This window comes from Asterias rubens, chromosome 12 (assembly GCF_902459465.1).
Source record: "Asterias rubens chromosome 12, eAstRub1.3, whole genome shotgun sequence".
In the NCBI taxonomy this organism is placed as follows: domain Eukaryota; kingdom Metazoa; phylum Echinodermata; class Asteroidea; order Forcipulatida; family Asteriidae; genus Asterias; species Asterias rubens.
In genome coordinates, this window is record NC_047073.1 from 12,649,448 (window position 1) to 12,673,124 (window position 23,677).

Consider the following 23,677-nt stretch of genomic DNA (forward strand, 5'->3'; position numbering starts at 1 on the left):
AAGACCAGTCAATTTGAGCTAAATTGGTCGTCGAAGTTGCGAGATAATAGTGGAAGAAAAAATAACCTTGTCAACGTTTTAAACTAACAGCAGCTCTCCATTGCTCGTTACCAAGTAAGTTATTATGGCAGCAATTATATTGAGTAGTTACCAATAGTGTCCTGTGCCTTTAAGTCATGTTGTGTGCTGGATTCTTTTTTTCTGCTCTAGCAATAACAAATTTCTTGCACTCGAACTAACTGTTTGAATTCGAAGTAATTATTTCGTGTGCACAAAGATTCACCAGTCTTGCTATCCGCACCACACACAAAATCCGTTCCTTTTCTTTGCACCGTCTCATGGCTCGAACGCGCGGTGACATCTTTATGAATATTTAATGAGCCGGAACCGTTCGTGAAATTTGGGTAGTTTCTCGGTTTGTAGACGTTGGTTCATTAAAATGTCCCACAATTGCTAAAATTAAGGGTATATCTTCCATTTTGCCTCGGAAAAAATGACTTTATTGACATTCAAGTGGTGTATTTTGATCGTCAACATTGGTTTCATAACAGAAAAACCCGAACACAATTACTTTACAATATTTCTCTCTTAAACATTCTCCCACACGCAAATACTTACATGAATGAATCGACAATGTCCTACTCTAAAATAGTATAGTTGTTTTGTGCCTAATTTTGTGTAGTCCAGTCATAGTCCAAAATATGCTGACGCCATTTAAACACATCGTAACGAAAAAGGCCGCCATGATTGTACATGTAATTCCTGTATTCTGATTGGTGGAGACGGGTAGTGTGGGTGGCCCGGATGTCGCAAGGATCAATTTTAATAATTTTCCGTTTGGTCACCGGTCAGAATCAGAACGAACCTTGTTTAAACGCTTTTAACGTGTACCTTTGTTGTCTTGTTCAATACTAAAACAAGCAACCTTTATCATTTTGTTCGCTTCAACAATCCTAATTACGGTATTGCAGGCTCTGTACATATTCTCGAGACTTGTTTATGTTGGATCCAAATGTTTTCGAGAGCATCGGAGTGAATGTCGTCAATCATAATATATACGCTTTAATACAAATGTATGTGTCATTATCAACTGCACCAACTCAAGGGACTTGAACACCTTCATATTAAAATCAAAATTTCAATTTTCAGCTTTAGTTTTTGGCTTTATTTGTGGTTTTCTAAAAGAAATGTAAACGGGTGTGTAACAATTTAATTTGCTTTAAGTAAAACTTAAATTATTTCCATCAAGTAAACCTTTGATCACTGTGACGCTTTGCAAAAGACCGAGCTTCAGGTGAAAAAAAAAAAAACAGAGCGCCATACAAATCAAAACGGCATTGTCATGAAACAAGCATCAAAGGTAATCAACATTCATCTAGTCCTCGATATGACTAAGTTTACCTCACAGTAAGGACTATAGATTAACACGGAACACAACTGAGTGTGCTTGTTCGGGTACAAATAATGTTGAGCGCACCAAATCTCAGCTCTACATAATATCTTGCTCTTGAACATTTATTTTGTGTGTCCTTTAAATCATTTTCTTCGATACAATTATTTTGTGTTTTGGGACAAACGAATTGAGTCTAAGTGCACGAAATTAATCCCGAGTTTTGTTTAGTGCTAAAATTACTGTGTCCTTCGGCCTCGAGAAATAGGTCCCTCAGTCTGGTCACTCAAAGTCCCTCGGGGAATAGACGAACACTAGTTACCTCATTGCCAGTCAATATGTGTATAGTATCCCCCTTAAAGCCATCCGATATTATATAAATGGTAAACAGCAATGGAGAGATAATGATAGTGTAAACGGCTCCCTCTGAAGTAACGTAGTTTTCGAGAAAGAAGTAATTTTCCACGAATTTGATTACGATACCTCATAATTAGTTTTCAAGGTCCCGAAATCAAGCATCTGAAAGCACAAAACTTCAAGGTGACAAGGGTGTGTTTTTCTTCCATTATTATTTCGCAACTTCAACGACCAATTCAATTCAAATTTTCACAGATTTGTTATTTCGTCCATATGTTGAGACACACCAAGTGAAAAGACTGATCTTTGACAATAACCAAGGTGTCCTAAGCCTTTAAACGTGAATTCTTTTATTCTTGTTTTGTTGTGTCATGCCGTTGTAATTTTGAACTCCCCAGCAACCCTTCTACCCATTTTTGTCACCCGCACGGTGAACCTCAACGACAACGTAAGTCTGACAGTTAAACAAAAGATACCAGATGAACAGAATCAACAGAGCAGATGGAGAAAGGATGGCGGCGATGTGGTAAAACAAAATACCTTTAACTTCGATATAAACAATGCCAATACCGACGACAGCGGTATTTATGAGTGTCACTATCAGCATAAACGTGGTGAAGGAAATCAAGCGCTACTGAGATTAATCGTCAGAGGTAAACCGAATAATTTTATGTTTTTATTTAGTGACGATTATATCTTATGAAGGTTCTTCGTGAGTTTTTGCTACAACGTTTTTGTTTAATTACTCACCCGATGTTCATCCACTACCATACATTCAAGCAACACAATACAGAAGCTGATATACTGCTGGCCTTGTCAAGTAACTTTGAACATTGCAAAATAAATTCAAAGGTTGGGATCACTGTTTAGTTTTTCACTGTCTATGCTTTCGCTCAAATTCCAGTCTCAGCATGCAAGAGCACTTCGACAAAATACTATCCTGGTTTGAGGCTACATGTATATGGATGAGACTTTGTTTTACCAGGGTCAGTCTCTTTAATGTCTTGTTTGTGGGAAGGGGGGGGGGGGGGCATAATGCTTGACAAAAAAAACCCTTCATACATTGTGAAAGACTTTTTGTGGGGGAGTTAACTTACAACAAAGAATACGTTACTCACTGCAAGAATCATAAAGCAATCTTTTGTCTAAGATCTCACGATTACCGTTACCGTCACTTCACAAAACAAACCATCTCGGTATAACATTGCTGCACATTCATATCAAGGGGTGTTGACAACTTTTCCCCTATCAATGAACGCAAAAAAGGAAAATAACGTCCTCCATACAACTCCATCCATTGACTGTGACCTGAATATCATCATAGTTCGATACAAATCTCGGTAAACCTACAATATTTACAAAGGGAAGCACACATTTTCTTGTAACAACGTTTAGCATGACGTATGCTGATCATACGAGGTTTGTTTCCTTCTTTTCTTTGTTTACAGGTTGTCCCAAAAATAAACATGGCCCTCCTGACTGTCGCGACGAGTGCCCGAGATGTCTCAATGGTGGCATTTGTGATGACGTTGGGGGTGGCTGCATTTGTCCACCAGGGTTTGGTGGTAGACTCTGTGGAAGAAGTACGATTTTTTTTTATAAAAGAGACGATATTGAACAGCGGTTGATATGAAAAAAATCCCTAAGCACAACACAACATAAATCATCAACTGAGTGTAATTGCAGAAGCATATCATAAACCAAAGATCTTTACAAAACCGTAACAAAAAAAAACTATAGCCGCATGTAACTCTTGAGTCAGTGGAGGTCTAACTTTTTAAATGAATTTAACTTAATATTGGACATTGGACATTCAACTGTATCGGTTTGCACAGCGAATATCAATGTTGTTTTTACGATATTGGATATTGGACATATCAGCAGTGCGAGGACCCAATATTTATTGAGTGTAATTGATTCGAAGTACGGAAAACAGTGTTACCATATTGCTTTTTATGCATTATACGTAATACCACCAGATATTCAATCTTTGTTGATATCTTGTGAATTGTAATTAGTTAAAGGACCGAACAGCTTTGGGCGTCGAGGGGGCCTCCGCTGTGACGCTGTTGGGTTGCCACACGATGGTTCTACCTGCAAAGGAATGCTGTTCTGTTTACCGGATCCATACGGATGCAGCTGTGCCGCTGGGTACCAGGGACTTGAGTGCAAGACAGGTACACCTTTAACTCCCACATTCAGTAACCATATTCAAGGTTGTTGCCGTGGGCAAACTTATAATATGACCTCAGAACACAAAATAATCCCTCAATCTTCAAACGGCAGCTCAAATTACACCCCTTCAAACAAATATCTTAAATACTGGACTGTTGACTTTGGGAACCGGCGCCCTTGAATGGCATTTTCTTTGTCAGATACTGTGCGCTCTATACATGTAAGTGCTGTATATTATTATTCTGTATTACTATTATTTTAAATTCATCAGTTAAACACACAACAGTGTTTTAAAGTACTAAAAACAAAACGTCATTTCGGTGAAGAAAAAAAAAATGCACACTACAACATATCTCCCCTCCCCGCTGTGTGCTTTAACTTTGTTCGTATCAAGGTGGTTGTGCGTCCAGGCCCATTGAAGCAGTACATGGATGACGTCTCTATAATTGGGTGGAACTGTAGGGGAACGTTAACAATTCGCCAAAGTTATCTTCAGATACAACAACACGGACTTCATACCTTGTATTGAGAACCGCTCAAGACAAATGTTTGTAATTTGTAAAACAATAATTTCAGCGGTAATAGATTCGATACGTGCGATATGAGCGTTACAAAGCGGTTATAAAAGACACAGACAAACTTGCGCTCATTTGTTTAGAGCTTTATCTCTGGTTCTTTCTTAACTGGTTCAGGTTGTACTAATGGAACATACGGTGCCAACTGTGCCCAGATATGTCACTGTGCCGAAGGGGTGTCATGTAATGGAACAACGGGTGAATGTGATGGAGACTGCGCAGCGGGATACAAAGGAGATAACTGTCAAAGTAAGAGGACATGCCTTCAGTTAACATTTGAAAATGTTGAGGAATTCAAACTATGATGTAATGATCTCTTTAGATTGTATCGATGGCAAATTTGGTGCAAACTGTGCCCAGAACTGTCACTGTGCCGACAGTGCGTCATGTGATGGAACAACGGGTGAATGTGATGGAAACTGTGCAGCGGGATACACAGGAGATAGCTGTCAATGTACGGATTATAGCTGGATATTGGAAATTTAAGAAACACCGAATTTGATTTCAATTTCTACATTAATAATCATCATGTATCTATTCCTATTTCCCAGTACAATGTACCTCTGGTGAATTCGGTTTGAACTGTGCCCAGACTTGTCACTGTGCGGACGCGTCATGTGATGGCACAACGGGTCGGTGTGACGGAGACTGTGCATCGGGATACACAGGAGACAACTGCCAAGGTACGTGTCACTGGTTTTTACCTCTTTTAAATAATCAAGAGCCTACGACGTGGTTCGATTAAGAATATCGGAATGTTTGCTAAGAAAGAAAACACAACAGACAGCAATTTAGTTAGATTCTCTTCTCTCTCAATTATAGTTATTATTATTATGAAAATTATCTCAATATCTCAATATTAAAGATTCAACAAATACAATACAATACATTCAGTTATAAAAACAATCAATAAGGCAATGGTTCAAAATCATATTAACTCCTTCAGTATTATCAACGGTTCACAACTGTGCGAAATTATATTTGAGTGGCAATTCACCAAGGTGAAACAACAAGTAAAAATACTCAACAACATATGAGTCTGAGGAAATATTAACAAATCGCAGGTTTGTAAAAGGAAACAACAATAAGAAATACTGAAGCAGTTAATGGCAACAATACACAATGATATATAATAGGTCTTAGCTGGTTTCGCGCTTCAAGTGGACTTGGTAGAGACTCTCATTGGAAGGTCGACATCAGATTGGCTCCGAAGTCCAAGAAGTGACTCTGACGAATTCCAGGAAGACGACGAAGGGGGTTTGAGAGCGGGACTGGCGAAAAGTTGAACCGTGTCAACTTCCCAAGCGAGGCCTGTGGGCTAGTCTGTATCAACAGAGCACGTGGTAAAGATGCAAGAAGGGGACTTAGGAACGTACTTAGGGAAGTAACAAATGTTCCAAACAAAATCTACGCAAAGTGTAATTATCTAAACACTTTCAAGAAGTCTTCCTTGCACTAGGCCGATTTTCGCTCTGTTAAAAGTCTTAACTCATCATAAACAAATTCAACTATGACTTACACAAATATAAAGAACATACAATAAAATATAAAACACAGTAACACTCTTCCAGTGCATACTGATAACCTTCATGAAACTTAAACATAAGGGAACGATAAGAAATCGTCTATATGCGTACATGTGTATAACACGATAGTGGTCAATCCAGATCAAAGGTCACAACTGTTTACGTGCGTAACAGCAAACAGTCGTCTAGTCTATACTTAAATGGAAAGGAATGTGCTCGGACATCTTCAAGTGTGACAAGGGGTTATCTAAGGACAATGCTTGTCCAGCACAACTAAAGTTACGTATTGCCATGGTATTGCTTAGCAAAAATGTAGGAATATACCAATAACAAAGTATATCATAAATACTAATCAGAAATAGTTCAATCACATAATAATCAAATGTGGAAGGCGCTATGAGTGAAATCACGGTATATAAAGTAACAGGTGTTTCGATAAACCAAATAGGTTCTATCAAACAGAAAAAAACGTATCGAACGGTAAAAGAATAGCACTGAGTGTAAAAATCTAACTGCTAACTAGCAATAAATGCACTATACAACTAAATCATATCGGCAATAGAAAGTAAGAGGAATATACGATTAAATAGACGGAACTCCTAAAGCTTTTCCGTGCACATGATAAACAACAAAAATATTACACAATAAAATACTCAAGGAATCTATACATCTTAGCAGCATTGTTCGAATAATCAACATAATTGTCTAAAACTCATATTGAACTGTACCATCCATCTTGAGTCTTACTCCAACTACCTTGTCGAACAAATCTTTCAAAGTCAAATGCACAAGTGATCAATCTTATACAATAGAAAGAAATAATCAAAGCTTACCTGTATCAACAGAGCACGTGCAAGAAGGGGATTTAGGAACGTACTTAGGGAAGTAACACATGTTCCAAACAAAATCTACGCAAAGTGTAATTATCTAAACACTTTCAAGAAGTCTTCCTTGCACTAGGCCGATTTTCGCCCCGAGGATCCAGAGGAAAACGAGCCAGGATATACCAAGCTGGTCACGCACTCGGACAGGAAAGTTAAACTATGATTGGCCAGAAATATTAAAACAATAATATCCTGGTTGGGCTTGACCAATGAGAAAAGTATTAGTGGCCTAAGTTCCTAAGAAAACGTGTGGGCAGCCAAAGAAAATCAAATCCGGGCACAATTCAAGGAAACTACTGACCTTACAACAGTTATTGCAACATAGCCTCACGTCATGTCCCTGGGGGCAACCAACTGCTATGTCTTATGGTCAAGGAATTTCTCAAGGATGTGGTACTATAAACAAATGTTTCTCAGAATTATAAAACTAAGAAAAACTAACACCCAAACAGGAGGTGAACGTTGAAGCAATGACTCTATAATAAACTTAAGAATCCTCGTTGGACAACTTAAACTAAATAAAATAATCTTCGTCGGACTATTAACTAAAGAAAGATTTCTTCGTCGGACTAATACAAATATGTTATAATATGCAATTTATAACAGAGTCCGACATACGGAAAAATGCCTTCAACTGAATCTTGAAATGTTAGGAAGTTCAATTTTACAATGTTTACTTTTCTGCTTCTCAGTGTGTATCGATGGCAAATTCGGCGTCAACTGTGCCCAGAACTGTCACTGTGCCGACGGTGCGTCATGCGACGGTACAACGGGTGAATGTGATGGAGACTGTGCAGTGGGATACAAAGGAGATAGCTGTCAAGGTACGGATTATAGCTGGAAATTGGTAATTTAAGAACAACCAATTTGAGATGTAATTTCTACATTAATAGTCGTCATGTCTCTCTACTTATTTTTCAGTACAATGTGCATCTGGCCAATTCGGTTTGAACTGTAACCAGAACTGTCACTGTGCGGACGCGTCATGTGATGGAACAACAGGTGAATGCGAAGGAAATTGTGCAGCAGGATACACAGGAGATAACTGTCAAGGTAAGGGAAGAGGACATGCCTTCAGTTAACATTTGAAATGTTCGGGATTTCAAAATATGCTGTAATGTTCTCTTTCCTACTCTTCAGATTGTATCGATGGCAAATTCGGTGCTGACTGTGCCCAGACTTGCCACTGTGCCGACAGTGTGTCATGTGATGAAACAACAGGTCAATGTAGTGGAAGCTGTGCCGCAGGATACACTGGGAACATTTGTCAAGGTATTGAATACAATACTAAGTAAGCACAAACTTGGCTTCTACTAACTATTAATGTTGAGTTGGACATTGCCTTCATAGTTTTTTTGTTTTTAAAAGGAACTTGGAGTAACTCAAGTGGTTTACTGGACCAAATAATTATAGGTGTCAACTAAAGGATTGTGACGGTGTTTTTCCATTTTATGTTAAATGCTAAGGTTTTCTTAAACGGTCAATTATGTTATACATGTACATAAACATGTGTTGTGTGCAACTATACACCAACATAATGGAAATTTTAATTGAAAAGACGATGGCATTTTTTAGATATTGACGAAATTATGTAGCAAGTGTAATAAGAAAACACAATCACAGAAGTGCTACTGACATAAACGCTTCTCAGACTCGAATTGAAGGGAATAGCAACTGATCTTTTTACATAACATACATTACTTTGATGTGAAACGTTCTCAAAATGGTTTATGTTATCCAAAGTTGATAAGTTGATGTATGAAGCTTACCGAAAGCTGTATGTTGCCAGAGTGATTACCAAACGTACGCATTCCCTTTATAAGTTGTTATAATGGTGTTTTTGATTCAACAGAGCAATGTCTTCCCTACGAATATAAGCTATCGTGCAGTACGACTTGTACAATATTAGGTAGGTTGCATTCATCTGCTGAACCCAGATATGTAGGCTTGTTCCCAACTCGATCTTCCCTATCTGTGATTCTTTTATGATGAAATTTAGATACTCGTTGTTAATCTTTAAATCAAAAAATGGTCTGATAAATTTTCTTCCCAATGTGTCTTCCCTATTTTAAACTTTTTTGGGGTCACATAATTGCTGATGTTTTTTGTTTGTTAGAGCAAAATATTATGACTTACTGTTTATATCCTGTTTATATCCTGCATTGCCTTTTGCATTATTCTTATTGTAGCTCAGTCGTGTCTCTCTGCATGGATGTATTATTAAAGTGAGGCGTGGTCTCCAAGGTCAATGTAATCATGACATTTAAGGGATTAGTTCATATACTGGTTCATTTTCACCCATTGAGCAGTGACTTTGTGAAGTGAGTTGTATACGCTCTTCACGATCTTTTATACACTCGGAATGTTCCAATTGATTTCAGATCCCAACATCATACCCCAACGTCTCAATGTGTCTTCTTATTCTGCTGATGATTCATTCACTCACACATTATCATGGGAACCAGTAATGTGCCCATCAAAAGGCTTCAGTATTGTGAACTACGTATATAAGGTGCTTGATGGACGTGGGAGTGAAGTTGAACTAGTTGCAGTGGAGAGTACATCGGTCAGTCTTCACTTGACACATTGCACAAGATATCAACTCGAAGTTGCTGCACGAACGAGTAAAGGCATCGGAAATTTCGGCACAGCATCTTACACAACTAAATCAAAAGGTACAAAAAGATAACTTTCACATAAAGTGTTGTTTCTTTAGTTCAAGTTTACAATTAACCATAAATTTCCAGATTGATCGTCGATGGTATAGCGGCTTGCGCACTCTGCTCTTATCCAATGCTTTGGAACTGAAAGTCAGAAAGAATAGTAATGAACAAGTATAACTAGGCCACCTTGTGTTCTGCAAGTTCAGAACACAGTGCCCGACAAAACATGGGACACAAATAACGGGTATCATAGTTACTGTAGCTTTTTGTTTTCTATATATGATCATGATGCATTATTAGCATGATTCTCCAAAGAACGGGAACTAAGATGTGACATGAAAATAAATATACCTTGGTATCACGCAGTAATTCTTTCTTTTTGTAATTTTAACCGTTTCTTCTGTAGTTCCCAATCAGGTAGCAAATGTAGCAGTATCTCCCATCGGTCATAATCAACTGACAGTATCATGGGATGCTCCTCTCACCGACAATCAGAGTCCTTGTCCTGCCACTGACTACCTGGTGACCTATGACCTTATAAACCTTGAGCAGTGTCAGGAGGTTAGTAGAGATGTTGAAATATTGACCACAACCTACACTACAATCACAATTAACAGACTTGATGCGTTCTCAACATACCGGGTGACCGTTACATCGAGAAACCAAGCTGGAAGTAGTACCCCCGTGTACAGAACTGTGAAAACGACACAATCAAGTAAGTAAGAGTTGATGTTACCATGGAAAGTTGTGTTTTCATTTCCTTCCATTGTGCAGAGTTTAGTTAATCATGGACTGTACCATTTTTCCTTAAAACTCCGCTCTTACGTTTGTTTTTCTTCTTATATAACTAATTGTAAATTTACGTGGTTTCATAACAGTACCAGGAGCACCAACTGTAATTGTCGACTCGACATCGACAGATTACATCGAGTTCGCATGGGAGCTTCCATGTGGAAGAACGGGTGGCAACATAACAGAGTACCCATACAAGTATAAAAAAGCAACAGACAATGAGTTCATCCAGCCTATCACAACAACGGATACACGTATAAGGATAACTTTCTTGACGCCATGCACTTCATATGTATTTCAAGTGAGAGCTTTGAACAACATCGGAAGAGGACCGTGGTCCAATGAGGCTAGGCAAAATACAACACAAAAGGGTAATTTATGGTATATCCAACGTCATAACAGCATAACAATAATTAATGAATCATTATTGCAATGCAAAACTATTTATTTATTACCAATAATGACGTTATTATAAACAACCGTGTTTATTGCGCGAGCTCTTTACATTCAAAGATTGAGTAGCTGTTCAAAAAAGTGATGTCATCATTACCGCAAGGGGATGCTAGCATTTTTAAAAGTGATACCTTTTTTTGTCCCTCATTCACACAATGCCACCAACAAAATTGTTTGAATAATTATTTGGTGGAATTAAAGTCGTTGAAAATTAACGTTTGTTGCTTAATTAGTAAAACAGGTATACAGGTGTTAACCAATATAAATCTTGTTAATAGATTGTTAAAAGTCTTTCTGGATCTTTGGTACTTTTGGTGATTAATTGTGTGTTGCATTGCATTTTATACAGAACCTTTGGGTGTCAAGAATTTAAGCGTTAAACCAGGCAGCCAAGGTATACTGGTTGCGTCTTGGGAAGACAAGGGAGTTGGCCATACAAAAAATCCGTGCCTCGCTTCTAACTACCATGTGACCTATGAACTCATCAATCTGGATCAATGTGGGGAGGGTGATCGATCCGGTGCCTCAAAGAACACTAAAGATACAACAACCACTGTCGAGGGTCTTCATCCATACTCTACCTATAGAATCAATGTAACATCGAGAAATGAAGCAGGTGATGGACCCACAAAATCCAAATCAGCGATTACAACAGAAAGAAGTAAGTAAACTACCTGCTTGTTGTTGGCCATGTTTAGTGTATCTATTCCGTCAGCTCGTCGTAAGAGAGACGGAATGACACCTTTGTTGTTGAAACATCTGCACATTTTCCGACTCCTCCTTATTATAAATGTGTTAATGGTCTCTTCCAACCAGGTTTCGGGATTGCGCCTACATTCAATAGCAGTAGAGTGACATCTAATACCATCAGCATCACCTGGAACCCCATCCCATGTGGTAGTAGAGGAGTTCGTATCACTAGTTACGTCGTGAGTTTGTCTCGACAAGACGGGCAGAGCAAGCGAGACAACCTAAAGCAAGTGCCAAACACTTCTGTATCTGCACAGTTTGACCAGTTATTCCCTTGTACAACATACATTATCACCGTAACTACTATACAACTTAGGGGTGAAGGAACATCGTTTAGCCGTGAAATAGAAACAGACACAACCGGTACGTATGAAACGGACAGTTCATCGAAACTGATGATTCATACACACACAAAATGAAATCTGCGCAAGCGACTTATGAATGTATTAATAATGAATAACTTAATTATTCAATCATATATATATTTTTGTTTGTTTTTTGGTTGTTTTCATTTTTGTACTCGATCCAACCAGTCATATGGAGTTTATTTTGATGTATTGATATTAGTCTCTCGCGTGCATTGGCTGTTAATATTTCTTATGTTCAATAACCATGTTCCACGCTTTTGTGCATGATCATTCCAAAGTTCCAGAAGCTGTTACTGGCTTGACTATCAGTCGCATACGCCATGATCAACTGGAAGTATCTTGGACAGCCCCTGGTACCAACACTGACAATCCATGCCTCGCCGCTGACTACCTGGTGACCTATGAACTCACCAATCTGGAGCAATGTCAGAAGGTTGATGATGCCGGTGTTTCATCACTGAACACTCCCGATACTTCAGTCATTATAGAAGGATTAAAAGCACACTCTACATATAGGGTCTATGTTACACCGAGAAATGAAGCTGGGAACGGAACAGCGACAACTAGTTCAAAGATTACCGGCGAAAAAAGTAAGTGTGTCAGAGTGGATGCATAATTGTAATGCATGTGTTATAATTGTTTACTTTACATACAACATAAACGCACATTTATCTTTTACAGAAAGTGAAATAAATTCACTACAGTATTAATTATTTTAGAGCATTGCAATGTACATTAAATGTTGGTGATTCCAGCCACACCATCTAGACCATGCAGATTATAGTGTCATCGTCATGTTTGATTCCAACACGGGCGTTTGATTACAATACAGTTCGTGTGAGTTGGTTGAACCTCATCCGACCCTTGTGACTTGATAACAGCAACGCGGCATTTACATCACAAAGGCCATTTGAACACCCAGCAGGGTGGATATGTGCGCATTACAAGTCTTATTATCAATATTAATTTTTATTTGAACAATTAAATTTGAGCTAGCTCGTTCTTTAAGATCATCGGTGTGAGTTTCTGTACAACAACATTAACAAAGAAAGGGATGATATGAAGCATAAACGACTGCGTTTGGTGATTTACATTAGGCCCTCAAGCTGCGCCTACATTTAATAGAAGTGAAGTGACTGCCAGTAGCATCAGCATCACTTGGAACCCCATCCCATGTGGCAGCAGAGGAGGCAGTATCACAGGCTACATCTCAAAGTTGTTTTTAAAAGGAAATATCCAAATTCAAGATGACGTGATTGGTGAGAGTACGTCTGTACAGTTTGACGAGTTGGCTCCATGTACAAACTACACCATCGCTGTAACTACAGACGGAACAAGCATAGGCACATCATTTGAGCGGGAAGAGACCACATATACTGTCGGTATGTACATATAAATATAGAACTGTTTACCAAAATGAGTCTCAAACAAAAGGGAGTATAGGACCATGTAAAAAAGTATTAAAACAAGAAACGCATTACAAACAAAGCTTCACTGCATGGCACTTGGGGAAAATGGCTGAGACACGTACTTAACTATTGAAGATATAATTACTACCGGTTGCATGTTGAGTCCGATCCCCAAAACATGTCATCACTTTACAAAAAAATAAAATGCATATTATGGTTCGTATTAGAGACCCCGAAGAGGAGCGACAGGCAGAGCTTCTTGATTATGTCACTAACACTGGAACAGGGCAATGTTCGCTGCTTCGTTTTTCTCCAAGGGATGCAATATTATACATGTATATTGAAACGTATAACGACGTCACATCTTTCTTACTAGCTCCAGGACGAGTGACCGTGCTACGGGCAAACCCAACCTCAGACGCAACCCAGATCCATGTTACTTGGCTGAACCCCAACGCCAACGACTGTCCAGTCTCTAAGTACAAAGTAGAATACCAACTCCTGCACAGGTAGGAATTGAATTATCTGAGAAAGCAAACAAACACCGACGCTGAATTATAGGTCGTATCATGAGTTAATAATATTATAATTATGCATTTTTTTTTTCTTATGTTCTTATTTTCTTACTTTTTTACTTTCTTGTGTACTGAAATTAGTTGGAATCTATTTTTAACTATATAAAATTATGCGTTTGGAAGATTTTGAAGTTTTTCATGATTTAGTCAAAAAGTATTTTCAAGTTAATACAAATTAACTTCCTTAAATGGGGTACATATTGTGATACTGTTTTGCAAGGTTTCATTCAAATTTCTGGACACTATTGGTAATTGACAAAGACCATCTCCCCACTTACTGCTGTATCTCAAAATATGCATAAAATAACAAAACCTGTGAAAATTTGAGCTCAATCGGTCATAAAAGTTGGGAGATAATAATGAAAGAAAAAAACATTGTCACACGAAATTGTGTGCTTTTATATGATTGATTTCGAGACTTCAAAATTTAAATCTGAGATATCGAAATCAAATTCGATGAAAATTACTTCTTTCTTGAAAACTACGTCACTTCAAAGGGAGCCGTTTGTCACAATGCTTTATACTATAAAAAGCTTCTCATTACTCGTTATTAGATAATGTATTGTGCTTATAATTATTTTGAGTTATTACCAATAGTGTCCACTGCCTTTAAACATGTGATGTTTAGTACAAGGTATGATTGACAGCTCCAACTCGTCATCATTTTATATCGGTCGATTACTTTAAAATATATTACACTTACCAAAAAGCTACCTCGTTTTACTGTGAAAGTAATAAATCCTTTAAACTGAACGATTTTCTGTAAAAGGGACCAGTGTGTCAGAGACGTACCACAGAATCGTGAGCAGTGGCTTGATGGCTCACAGTCACCAACAACCATAACTGGATTATACCCACACTCTACGTATCATGTTTACGTCACGCCTTCTAACAGTGCAGGAGCAGGGGAAGAGGCATCAGTGCTGGTCACTACCAACAGTACTGGTAGGTATATACAACATGTTTGTATGCTTTTATTATAGTAAAGAATTGGGTTAATGAAGCTTCAATCATGAAAATAACTCTCTTTCTTTCTTTGAAAAAACGCCAAGGTAAAAATTGTGGCAAAAGGGATGCAAAGGGGCAAGTGAAGAGTTAAGCTTAAAAAAATGTATAGGGCACCTGAGCTTGCAGCTCTGTCTGAAATTGGCGCATTATAAATCTTTGTTCATATTATTATCTTCATTGATCAAGGGAAGAAATTGTTCACGGTATAGTGTGTAAACAATTTAATAAACACGGTTATGAAAGCATGTTTCACGGGATAACAAATGAATTGAACGTTTTATAAACGTGACTTTAATGTATTGTCCGTAATTTCGAATGTATTGACGGTAAGTATTCATGTTTGTATTAATGTTTTGTTTTTTTTCATTTTAGCACCTTCCGGTCCTCCAAGTGATTTGAAGTTTTTTGATGTTACCAACCAAACCATATCGTTCTCATGGAAACGACCAGTGTGTGGTCAGCGTAACGGAATCATAACCCAGTATCATTACAGTCTCATTGACAGTGAAGAAGGAGTGTTCGAGGAAGATACAACCTCTAGTACTGGGACAGAATTCACTGGCCTCGTTCCTTTTATGTCATACAAACTGTCTGTATCTGCAGAGAATCAGTTTGCTTCAGGGCCAGTTGCTTCAATTACGACTCCAACACAAGAAGGAAGTAAGCAAAACAATGTCGTTTAATTTCTACAAGCCTATAATAACACTACACAAAGACGATGATTGTTTTTACTATTTTCAGTCACCAACATGTAATATACAACTTGTGTACGTGGGTTACTATATTTTTCTCTTATAAGTCTAGATGTAACAATAAATAACATCTCTTCCGACTGCCCCTTCCCAAACGTTCAGTTTGTTCTCAGAACGGGAAAAAATGATTTCTCCCAACATACCTGACCCCCCAAAACACACAAACACAAGTTAATTACACAACGATGGTGGCTTTGTCTTAATAGTTGAACCATTCTGGTGTACTTCATGTTTGCTTGAATATTTCTCTCACATGTTATTTTAGTGTGTGTTGCATATTAGTATAGAAGTACTGGAAGTATTGTTAACACATTATTTCAGTTCCTCCTCCCCCAAGCAAAGTCACTTTTCCAGTTACGAGGAGCGACATGATCACCGTAGCGTGGAACGCTCCTAGTCCTCCTCATGGCATCATCATCAGCTACGACCTTCGATATTGGAAGACAGGGTCAGGGAACCAGACATTGGGAGATACAGTGAGAATCACTAAGCAGCTTTCTAATCAGTACCAGAGGAGGAAGATCTCGAATTTGGAAGGAAGTATAAGCTACTCAGTCCAGGTAATACATTGTAAAATTATTATGCATCCACAGCATGGAACAACATCCCTTCTTTCATTAAAGCCGCTAAATCCACTGACCAATTTAAACAACTTCTGAAAACACATCTCTTTCCTGTTCAATCTTTTCTCCTTTTCTCATTCTTTTCAAACATTGTGTATGTAGCTTTTCCGATAAGATTTTGTTGTTTATTGTGCATTTCAGTTTTTGTAAACGCTGTGATATAGTTTTCTATGGGGAGCGTCTCTAAATACCTGTTATTATTATTATGATTATTATTATTATTATTAAAAACACAAAACCAGTTCCGCTTGATAATAAAACACGATATTATTTTTGGCTCCTGTTGAATATAGTTTTTGTTTGTAAATGCAAGTGCAAGGGTTAACTCTGCGGAGTGCCAGAAGTTTCGTAGCATTTTCACAAGTGAACATTAACCTCAGCAATCAACTTGTGGTGTTTGTCGTGGCGATAAGTCGACTTTGAGAAGCAACATTTTCATGAAAAACCGTCTTTGAGATATAAATTGTCAGGACAAGTTGACATCTTAGTGTCAGTAAGTTGACTTTGAGAGTTAAATTATCAACCCAAGTCGACATCATAGTATTCATGTAAGTCAATTTGCAGATTTAAATAATCTCTTAATATTACTCTTCTGCAAAGACACCTGTTAAATTATAACTTATCCAAGTTTAATATCAACTGCATTCAAACTGAAGAAAAAAAAAAACCGAAAATACATAGAAGACAAAAGAAGAAGAAGAAAACAAAAATTATTCCTCTACAAAACAACCGTCAACAATTTAACAACCACAGCAAGACATGGTCCTGCAAGACCTATCTTCAATATGTATTACGAAATTTAAGCCCATAGACCAGTAGAATAGACACAATCAAAACATGCCTTTATCACCAAATGAATACTGCCATGTCCAAGATTCAAGAAATCTCATCTTGTATTTTATTTAAATTTCACGTTTTGATAATTATCTTCCAGGTTCGAGCTGAGACAAGTGTTGGACATGGTCCATGGAGTGACATCTCAACCGTTACTACTGATGCCGGAGGTAATACCACTACTATTAATTTTGTTTTCGAATAATTGCTTTCTTTAAACCATACGAAATGAAATCGTGCTAAGTAATTATGTCTTTGAAAACAATTTCATCGCTCTATCATGTTCCATAAATACACAAGTTTACCGAACCAACATGGCCACACAGCATCAGAAAGCCCTACTAAATATGACACTATCGATAAAAAAAGTGAAAACAAAACAACCCAGCATAATACCGTTAGTGGGGCTTAAACAAAGTGGGTCTTCTGACGAAAACGTATCATGCATATTGTTTAAATGGAAATGTATGAAATTACGGGCTCGGTGGTGTTTCATTGGATCATGTGGTCCCTATCATCCAGGTTATGTTCACCAACAACGAACGTATCGCACAGTGTGTTCACCACCCAGTGTTAAAGGGTCTATGTACTTTTTGTAGGACAAAAAAACGTATTTCCATAACATTGTTTTACTCACCTCAGCAACTAACATTTTAACGTACGCTTTCTACTATCATTATCTTCAAACGGTGTAAGTTTAATAATGTAAATCTGTGGACATTGTGTTTTGTGTAACAAAAAGTACCCAAATCCTTTAAGAACAGAAACGGTTTGGAACATCTACATTGTATGGAACACAAACTTTATTAACGTATCCACAACCGGTTTGGTGCAGTTAACTTCCTTGTTTATACCGCTATATCCAATCATGACACAATGCTGACGTGTACAAACATTTGGAAATGAGGAACAAAGTTACAATATTATCATCTTGACATACGTTTCTTTCCACACAGAGCCAAGTCAACCGCGATCTCTGATCGCTACAGCGATAACCCAGACGAGCATCACACTCAGTTGGGAAAAACCACAATATCCAAATGGGAGGATCGTACATTATATTGTATGTATACGGTATTTTACTGGTTTTAGAACCCTCAGACCTGTCGAAATAATACACATTCTTACAGCAGCAGTGGAGGTTGGCGACCGAAGTATAAAGTTTAAACGCAATATTTATTCTCAAGGCAGTGCTTCATCTCGAAATTAAGTTCTATAAATGCACGCGTAAGAAGACATTATGAGTAACCCCCTCATATTGCTGCTTTGGAGCCTGGTTTGTACTAGACTTGTTTCAATTCCCATTCTCGTTCGGGAGGCCCCTCAGAGCATACCTGCCGCCGTCATGTAGCTCCTGTCGTCCCGAGAAGAGGTTGGGGAATGCAGAACATCACAAAATATTAGTTTTATGAGATTGGCACGGGATTGGGACTTGAGTCAAGTCTGGTTTGTACCTAATTTAACATCTTTGCTGCTTACCTTTGCATACGTTTGATGGAAATCAGATTTCTAACTCAACACCCTGTTTTACACTTATTATGGAATGTCAATTAGATTTTGTGGATAATTATTATTTTATTTCAAATAATCATTTTGAAAACCTAAAATCTATTTATGATAAAAAAGGACCCGATCGTCACTTTCGTTCGTTTGTACTCACACAGTCTACTCATTAAACCACAGGTTGAGCACCGTGTGTATGCCCGCCCATACGACCGTAGCTTCAACTTCTACAGTCACGCAGAATTTTGGAGTTCAAAAGTATTGGCTGCGCCTTTAATTACAGTTATCGGCGATTTAGAGCCTTCCACGCAGTATGAGGTTCGGGTTCAGGCAGTAAACAATGCCAATATAACTGGAAATATTACACAACTGGAAGTCTTCACTGAATTACCAACAGGTAAATAATATTGTAGATATTGTTATGTAATGTTTTCACGTTAGAATATTTTGAGCATAACATTTTTACACTGTTTGTTTAGTGTTTTGTCTGTGTGTTGTTGTTGTTGTTGTTGTTGTTGTTGTTGTTGTTTTTGTTGTTGTTGCTGTTGTTGCTGTTGTTGCTGTTGTTGTTGTTGTTGTGTGTCTGTTGCTGCTGCTGTTGCTGCTGCTGCTGCTGCTGCTGCTGTTGTTGCTGCTGCTGCTGCTGCTGCTGTTGCATGCTGCTGCTGTTGCTGTTGCTGTTGCTGTTACATGATGTTGTTGTTGCTGTTGCTGTTGTTGTTTCTGTTGCTGTTGTTGTTTTTGGTTATTGTTGGTTTGTTTGTTTGTTGTTGTTGTTGTTTTCGGGTTTTTTAAGGGGGGGGTGGTTGGGTTGTGAGGGGCCATACAAAGGTTTTCGAGCTGAACACGATTGTTTTGTATTTCTGCCTATTTCTCGATCCTAGATCTTACTCCACCTGATAAGCCGGCTCTCATCGGGGCGGAGTCAAGTGTCACACATCTGACCCTCCGACTAGCCAGTACCAACACCTCTAAATATACCAGGTAAATTGCTTATAAATGGTTATGTCATGAGAGGGGTAAGTTTAAAGGTATCATCATCATTGAAATCTGCGAAAAATGCCGGGAACTCTACCGATGCTTTAAAATGTTTTGCAAGGAATGTGTACTTATCCATGCAGTGACTCAAAGAAGGCCATTGATCAGAACACACTGACATTATTCCACTATAAATAAGGGAATACAAGTGTAGCGACGAGTTCTTAAACGGCCGTTTAAAGCCGCCAGGGTCGTTGCCGTGTGATAAAGTGTTTAAACGGACGAGTTTAAACGGACGTTTAAGAACGAGCCACTACTCTTTTATTCCCATTCATAAATGCCCTTTTGTTAAAAAACGTTGAACAAAATTACGGACACTTTGACAGTTAAAAATTCGAGGATTGAACACGCGGAAGCCAGCCGGTTATAAACACTGGTCATTATCAACCGTTTAAACACCCCCACGTGACGCGCTCTCCACCAATAGGAGTAGAGAAACTGTCTGGGGTATTTATTAATGTTGTTTTATTCACAGTTGCTGGCTCATATGCTACGATATCCTAAGCTGGACCACGGCATTCGTCATTTAGGGGTGTCACTCAACGTGCGCGTCCGTGATTTGGTAAAGAGGGGGCACAACAAATCTGTGTACACATCCTTTGTTTTCAAAACTCGTATGTCAAAATGACAATGGTGGATGAAACAAGATTATTCGAGGTTGCATTACCTGATGATGTAAACAGCACAAACAAATCGTTTAAGAATGGCAAAACGAACCATCTTAAACATGATAGGCACAATCGTGGACCCATATGCCTGATCTCGAACCGGCCCAGGGTATGTCATCATTGTTTCAAACTATTCTTCATGCTCATGTTTTTTATTTTTATTTGAAGTTCTTACCAGATTGGTGTGAAGAGCATTGCTGATGATTCGACCTTGACTGGCAAAATATCCAAACGATCTGCGCCTGAATTTCTGCACCACGACAACAATCCTTCTGCTTATGTTGCTGCTGAATTACCTGGAAGACTCCCAGAAAAGTTTGTCGTTGGTGACAACAAAACCTACGGCGGGTACTGGAACCCACCGCTGCAAGAGGGCGCTGTGTACGAGATCTACGTCGGTGCTGTCAGCAGAATAAATGAAACGGTATGCCAAAGCAAGTTACTATACTATCGAAGAAACAAGATATAGCATTGTGTCTAGCTTTTAAAAAAAATAAAATAATAACAATAAAAATAATAATACCTGTTAAGTACTGTTATTACATGTATTTTAACTTGCATACTTAGTTTTCAACCCAAACCAATTGACAATGTGTACTGACCTTTTTTTTATATTTTATTTATACTGTTAACCGTTTATTTTGTTAATAAATTAACTGTTTATTTTTTTTATTTATTCTGCCACAGAAAGCGAGCGTGGTTTGGAATGACGAACCATTGACAGTGGAAGGTGAGTTTGATTTTAATTTAGTTTAAAACAGTGTAAGATTGATCTCTGGTCAAGACAGTTGCTGCAAACACTTCCCCAACTTCTCGCAAATAACGCACCATCCTTCCTAAATAAGATCGTGCGTTGCACAATCATCATGTTTTAAGAAAACAAGATTATGTAACTACTGGTGACTCTACCTGGCTAAATAAATCACATTCCGTCATGTTAATTCTTAATATATCGTTCATTCCTGAAGTGGATTCAACACGTAAAGTTTAAATATATTGTAATCGGAAACTGTTAGCACCCGGGAAAACCATGTTGGTATGCCATTATAGGGGCAAGTGGTACCCCAAATGTTTCCATTCTTTGTTTTACATTATTTGACCAACCCCTAAAAGTCGTTAAAAGTTTGTGTAAGACATTCAAAGGCCACACTGAAGACTCCATCTTGCTCCATATCAAGCACAACATGAAGTAAAAACAAAGATGTCCTCTTTAACAAATATACAGTATAATCCGAACGAAGGTGCAATAAGCATGTCATCTGCTGTTCTTCGTAATGAAATATCATGCTCTTATTATTATCTCTCGTAGTGGATGGAGATTACTCGGAACCTAACGCTGCTGGATCGGTTGTTGCCGTGATACTCATTCTTCTGGTGTTAGTCATCATTGTTTTGCTCGCCGCTGTTTTCTTGTAAGTTTTGTTTTGGTTGTCTTTAGGCAAAAGTCAAAGTGTGTAAGAAAAAGATTGTTACGAATAACTATTCTTACCTACTGTGTCGTTGGTGAAAACTGGCCTCCTTTGTGTTGATGGTCCGTATTACTCCAGTCGGATAACATGTAATGCTGCCTATAAATGAGGGCAAAACCAAAATGAAGGCTAATTAGTTTCACGACAAAAATTAATGTGACGTCCTCTAGCGAGAATGTTGTTGTCTATAGGAGTTGTATAACTTTCAATTCAGTTCCCATCCAGCCTTTGTACGACATTTTACTAAAGGCTAACCCTAAGTAGTACAACTATAGTAACAACATCAGATTAAGACGTGTCTCTGTTTGAGTGTACAACAAATGATTATGGTGTAGGCCTATTCCGGGTGTGCACAAAAGAAGTTAACTAAATGCTTAATTCCATTATATTAAGTTCTTTGGATCTCCGTGTAATAGTCCAAAGTGACTATTCACAGGTGACATTCCATAACAGTTACACAAAGGGGAAAGGCAACAGCCTCTTAATGTAAATCCCGATGAATAAGTTTGACAGTTGTTAAAGGAGCTTCGCTACTTTGTATGCTGAGGTCATCAGTTGTTTAAGCCTACGATAAATATGTTTATAATAAAGTGAGGTTTGCGCAGACTCCGTGTAATTAAAATTTCCTTTGAGAAGATGGAATAAGCATTTGTAAACTGCTTACCCAACCAGAAGGACCTAAGGCATGAATGCAAAATAACTAGTTAAATTATTGGTCTGACTTTTCTCGAAGACAAAATAAAATAGTAGCAAATAATTTATTTCCAAAACAATATATAAGTTATCAAACAACAACTTGTTTGGCATAAACATTCTTGAGAGTCTCAAGTAGGTCATTAAATCCTTTTCATAAGCTCCTAGATGTCCCACCAAATGTATTATTTAAATTATGTGCTCAATTAACTCGTTGTATACTTGTTTTCATTTGAAGACGCAAGTGGAAAGAAGGAAAGGCAGTGGATGGACATAATGGTGTGAATGCAGCTTCTCAAAACCCACCAGACTATGAAGGTATGACGTTTCCAACAATTTACTAATTAATAGTTCATTTTTTTTTCGAGGCAAATTTAAGGTGGCCTATGGGCCTAGACAATGTTGCAACAGTTACCTTTAAATATAAATACTCCCACTAAAAGGCTTTAATCACGAGTGTAGAGAGAAAACTTGGAAAAGTTTGAGAATGATCGAACAAATATTGTTCGCAACTTGTTTTATTGACTTTCAGACACGTATTACAAACCACTTTAACCGACGTCGTCACACACAAGAAAATCTTTGTTGTGTTATTTGTTACTTAACGTGAAAAACAAAACAAAAAACCCAACAACAACAACAACAATTTAACTCCAAGAGGAACTTTACTTCTTCAGACATTGAGCTTTCAAACCGTGGCTGTGATGCATCCGCTGACAAAGTCTCCCGTTCATCTACCGACCATTCCTCCGGACAGTCAGCCAGTATCCCCGGCCCATCTGCACCGAAATCACCCACTAAGGATCAGTCTGGTGCCGGTCCGTCAACATCAACCAAGCCGACTATCAAACAGAAGCCGAATATTAGGTCCAGACCCAAGTCAAAGAGTGCTGTTAAGGGTGCATCTGGCTCATCAACAACGGGAGTCGTGACCATGACTGATCTAGCACGGTTTATCAAAGCAAGAAAGTCTGGAAAGATCAATGCATTTCAGCAAGATTTTGAGGTACATTTAACCGGTGTCTAACATTCTCTGCTTCTTAAAAGGGGTCGCTAAGTTAAAATTCAGTTCTTTTACGAACAAACTTTCCACTAGATAGGTTCCTTTAGAAGGTGGGGAAATTACGCAGGTCTCCATATAAACCTTATGTTAAAAGCCATCTTATTTAATT

General features: G+C 38.1%; 1 protein-coding gene across 1 annotated transcript in view; it reads left to right on the forward strand.

Moving 5' to 3' along the window:
* Positions 1-23,677, forward strand: part of LOC117297820 (receptor-type tyrosine-protein phosphatase F-like) — a 36,975-nt gene that overhangs the window by 1,139 nt on the left and 12,159 nt on the right. Inside the window, exons 2-30 of the mRNA XM_033780969.1 lie at positions 2,146-2,400; positions 3,196-3,330; positions 3,766-3,924; positions 4,615-4,746; positions 5,049-5,180; positions 7,600-7,731; positions 7,829-7,960; positions 8,048-8,179; positions 8,760-8,816; positions 9,289-9,582; positions 9,977-10,285; positions 10,449-10,733; positions 11,165-11,476; positions 11,632-11,928; positions 12,212-12,523; positions 13,031-13,315; positions 13,719-13,851; positions 14,687-14,862; positions 15,298-15,585; positions 15,999-16,237; positions 17,235-17,304; positions 18,091-18,197; positions 18,818-19,034; positions 19,522-19,621; positions 20,512-20,767; positions 21,031-21,073; positions 21,653-21,755; positions 22,744-22,823; positions 23,183-23,511. Of these exons, the coding sequence (XP_033636860.1) occupies positions 2,146-2,400; positions 3,196-3,330; positions 3,766-3,924; positions 4,615-4,746; positions 5,049-5,180; positions 7,600-7,731; positions 7,829-7,960; positions 8,048-8,179; positions 8,760-8,816; positions 9,289-9,582; positions 9,977-10,285; positions 10,449-10,733; positions 11,165-11,476; positions 11,632-11,928; positions 12,212-12,523; positions 13,031-13,315; positions 13,719-13,851; positions 14,687-14,862; positions 15,298-15,585; positions 15,999-16,237; positions 17,235-17,304; positions 18,091-18,197; positions 18,818-19,034; positions 19,522-19,621; positions 20,512-20,767; positions 21,031-21,073; positions 21,653-21,755; positions 22,744-22,823; positions 23,183-23,511 (5,501 nt within the window). The remainder of the gene's footprint in view (positions 1-2,145; positions 2,401-3,195; positions 3,331-3,765; positions 3,925-4,614; positions 4,747-5,048; positions 5,181-7,599; positions 7,732-7,828; positions 7,961-8,047; positions 8,180-8,759; positions 8,817-9,288; positions 9,583-9,976; positions 10,286-10,448; positions 10,734-11,164; positions 11,477-11,631; positions 11,929-12,211; positions 12,524-13,030; positions 13,316-13,718; positions 13,852-14,686; positions 14,863-15,297; positions 15,586-15,998; positions 16,238-17,234; positions 17,305-18,090; positions 18,198-18,817; positions 19,035-19,521; positions 19,622-20,511; positions 20,768-21,030; positions 21,074-21,652; positions 21,756-22,743; positions 22,824-23,182; positions 23,512-23,677) is intronic.